Here is a 3,586-nt window from a genome sequence, read left to right as displayed (position 1 = left end):
ATCCCTATATCGTTGCTATTGTCATTGTGTTCTGCTGTTTCCTTGCTGGGTAGGAGGTGACTAGTTGTTTCATGATGTTGCAATCTGCCGCTTAAATTTTGTCTACAGATTGATGAGTCACACTACTCTGAATGTTCTTGTACACCCTCTTGGGTATACATGGGGCCTTGTTTCTGTTGAGCAAATATCTAGGAGTGGCTTCTGGTCAGACTCTGTGGTGTTCTCAGCTGAGGTGCGTCCGGCCCCGGTTGAATTACCCTGAAGGCCCAGGACACATCTTTACACGGTTACATCTCTGTCACCTACGACTGTAGCGCTTGGTGCGAAGTAGCCAGGGCTCCCTGTTGATTGTCTTTCTTCAAGTTTCCCAGCTTAACTGGCCAATCTCTGCCTCTAGGGAATGTCACAATGCCTGTCTATTTTTAGGCCAAAAAAGGGAAAGATTACCTGGTTCTTCTGCCCACAGTCTAACGCGGTAGAGCAGATAAATACACTCATTTCCAAGTCGCATTCTTCAAAACTATAAAGGCCGCATTTCCTACCTCACCACCTGGCGTCACTCAATCTTTAGTCACACCTGTGTTCCTGCTCAGACGAGCAGAGTGGACCGAGGGAGGCAGAGAACATGAAGGTCTTGTTATTCTTTGCTGTTTTCTTCTGCTTGGTCCAAGGAAACTCAGGTAAATGGTTTTGGATAGCTCTGCAGAAGGCAGGACTCCCATTTCTGCGTGGGACAGCGCTGGGGTGTGTCTGAGTACAGACGGCGGACACAGATGGTGGGCCACTCTGGGGCTCAGGGCTGGACCACCAGTATAATGAAGAGGTTTGGGGGTTTTCTATTTGTTTTTGTTTGTTTTGAGAATTGTGAGGTTTACAGCACAAGACAGAATCTGCCTGTGTTCTCCAATACAAATAGAAAGGTCTAATCCCATTGTGAGACAGTTTGTGCAGGCCAGAAGTACAGTCACACGTGTGTCAGAACTGGAAGAGAACTAGAGACCTCCTCAGGCAGCCCAGAGTCTGTGGGCAGGGACACCAGACTGCAGAGAAAGATTACTGCTCTGCAGAAAACAGAGAGGGTGTTCTCGCCAACAGCATCCCCTAGCTCTGGTAGATAGCCTATCGTGTCCATGAGGAAACAGATGTAGCCATCTAAGTGAACTTCCAAATGAGACAAAATGAGTTACTTTAAGAAAACCAGAGTCCAGACCCCGAAGTCATTGGATTAGTGACTCGTTGGTCGTTAGTGAAGGTGAACTACACCTGCATCTCCTCGTCCCCTCCGAACTGTGGTAGACTTGATCGGCACACGATCGTAGATCAGTCCCCATTGGAAGTCTGGCTATTGCAGGGAACTGCTTTTCTAAACACGTAAGACCTGTGCTATGTTACTGTTGCTTTTAAATTCATGATATGTAACATTCTTAAAAAGGTCTCTTTCCCACAGAGCTTTCTTTGTGGCAATTCTAGTTGGTTTTTTTTATATATATTCGTAGAAGGCCACACACAAGTCATATTTTTATTTTGCTTCAATAAAGAATATAAATTGTATATATATAATTATAAAATTATAAAATATAAATTGTAGTAATATGAGTGACAGTCCAGCCACAAGCTGAAAGGCAGACCCATTTCTAATTTTTCTACAGCCTGATACCCACCTCCCATTACTCTGTTCTCTAAAATGCCACCCTGCCAAGGCCACTGAAGGATGCTCATGTAACAGAAGTTTCTCAAGGCCTGCACTGAGCCAAGTGATCTGCATGACACACACAGCCTGTCCCATGCCATCCTGGGACCACCATGAGATAGAAAGTATTGTTTTATAAGCTAGGGAGTCAAAGCTCACTGAAATCGGGCCTTGGTTTTGTAAGAATATGGTGAACTCTTAGCACTGGGTTGTAGACTGGACTTGCTAATTCTCTGTCTACTGAATCCACAGGGGACATTCCACCCGGAATCAGAAATACTATCTGCCTCATGCAGTATGGCCACTGCAGACTTTTTTTGTGCCGCTCTGGTGAGAGAAAGGGGGAAATCTGCTCTGACCCCTGGAACAGATGCTGCATTCCCAGTTCCCTTGAACACAGAAGACAGATGACATAGGACGAAAGAGCGAGGATCTGGGGTGCAAACCTCTGGAAGGTGGAGTCCTGGAAACACCCCATAGTCTTTGAGGGTGGGCATCTGATGGCGTGTGTTCAATAAACACTTGTTGAATGACTGTAAGCCCCAAAGCGAAGCTTTGATGACAGGATTTTATTGGAAACGTGTTAATTCACCATTGATTTTAAAGAACTTGGGGGACTTCCAACATTCACTTCATTTCTCTACCTCACCCTTCCTTGGTTTCAGGAGCTGTCTCCTACACATTTGGGGATGGCAGAGAGCAGAAACAAGCACAGCCCCAAACAGTTTTCAAAGGGACAGAAATGGCTTCCTGGCCTTATGTTCTCTGTGGCACCCGTATTATCAAGCCCAGCGCTAGCTTCTTCCCACTTGCTCAAGTCACCAGGGTACCAGCTGCAGTCCTGGAGCCTCCTCACGTTGTGGTTTTGTTGCCCTTTCAACATTTACTCTTTGGTTATCTCACCCGAATAATGGTGATTATTATAATATAATAAATGGTGACCTTGCCATCTTTATAGAGAATGTAATAAGGTTTATACATGGCCATCCGCGGGATTTAAGAAAAATGAAAAAAAAAATTCTCAAGGCCAATCAAATTGCCCAAATCAGAAATTCATAAACAGGATTCTTGATAAGCCTGTAAGAGTTGTTCCTTCTGTTACTTTTATCTTTAGGTGTTTGTTTTATTGTATGTGTGGTGTGTCTGTGTTTGTGTGTGGATGTTTGTCTGTGTGTGTGTTGGTATGTATGCACGTATACAGTGTGTTTATGTGTGTGCATGTGTATGGTGTCTTTGTGTGTGTGCAGTGTGTGTGCATGTGTGATGTGTATGCTGTCTGTGTATAGTTTGTGCATGTGTGTGCTGTGTTTGTGTGTGTGTACAGCATGTTTGTGTGTGTGCATGTGTATGCTGTCTTTTGTGAGTACAGTGTGTGTGTTATTGTGTGTATGTGCTTGCTGTCTTTGTCTGTGTACGGTGTGTGCATGTGTGTGCTGTGTTTGTGTGTGTGCATATGCTGTCTTTTGTGGGTACAGTGTGTATGTATATATGTGTGTATGTGTTTGCTGTCTTTGTCTGTGTACGGTGTGTGCATGTGTGTGCTGAGTTTGTGTGTATGTATACACGTATGTGTGTGCACACATGGCGGTAAGAAGATAGCTTTTGGGAATGAGTTCTCTTCTTCCTCCATAGGTTCTGGGGGTGGAACTCTGGTGATTAGGGTCAAATAAAACTTGCAGGTTTTATCTGCTGAATCCACCTCATAATTCTGTTCACCTTCTAGTAGGCCACATCCTCTCTCACCTCTGCTGTGCCCCCCTCCCCCATGAAAGAAAACAAAACAAGGTAAGGAAGCAAGCAAACAAAAACAAGAACAAAATCCAGAACAGAACAAAAAACACACCGGGAACAGAAAAATCTCTGCATTCTGCTATTTTCTTTCTTTCTTTTTTTTTT

At 44.3% G+C, this 3,586-nt stretch overlaps 1 protein-coding gene across 1 annotated transcript; it reads left to right on the top strand.

Annotated features, from left to right (window-relative positions):
• Positions 1-625: 625 nt before the first annotated feature.
• LOC101996628 (sperm-associated antigen 11) lies at positions 626-2,106 on the top strand. The gene is made up of 2 exons (XM_005362618.1): positions 626-680; positions 1,943-2,106. The coding sequence occupies exons 1-2, from the start codon at positions 626-628 to the stop codon at positions 2,104-2,106; spliced, it is 219 nt and encodes a 72-aa protein (XP_005362675.1).
• Positions 2,107-3,586: the final 1,480 nt, after the last annotated feature.

Source organism: Microtus ochrogaster, linkage group LG7_11, assembly GCF_000317375.1.
Source record: "Microtus ochrogaster isolate Prairie Vole_2 linkage group LG7_11, MicOch1.0, whole genome shotgun sequence".
NCBI lineage: Eukaryota > Metazoa > Chordata > Mammalia > Rodentia > Cricetidae > Microtus > Microtus ochrogaster.
This window is presented reverse-complemented; position numbering and strand designations above follow the sequence as displayed.

Excerpts from the sequence above, each read along its gene's own strand:
- LOC101996628 (XM_005362618.1), top strand. The coding sequence starts at position 626 with ATGAAGGTCTTGTTATTCTTTGCTGTTTTCTTCTGCTTGGTCCAAGGA. Across the intron at positions 681-1,942 it reads CTTGGTCCAAGGAAACTCAG|GGGACATTCCACCCGGAATC; the intron begins GTAAATGGTTTT and ends CTGAATCCACAG.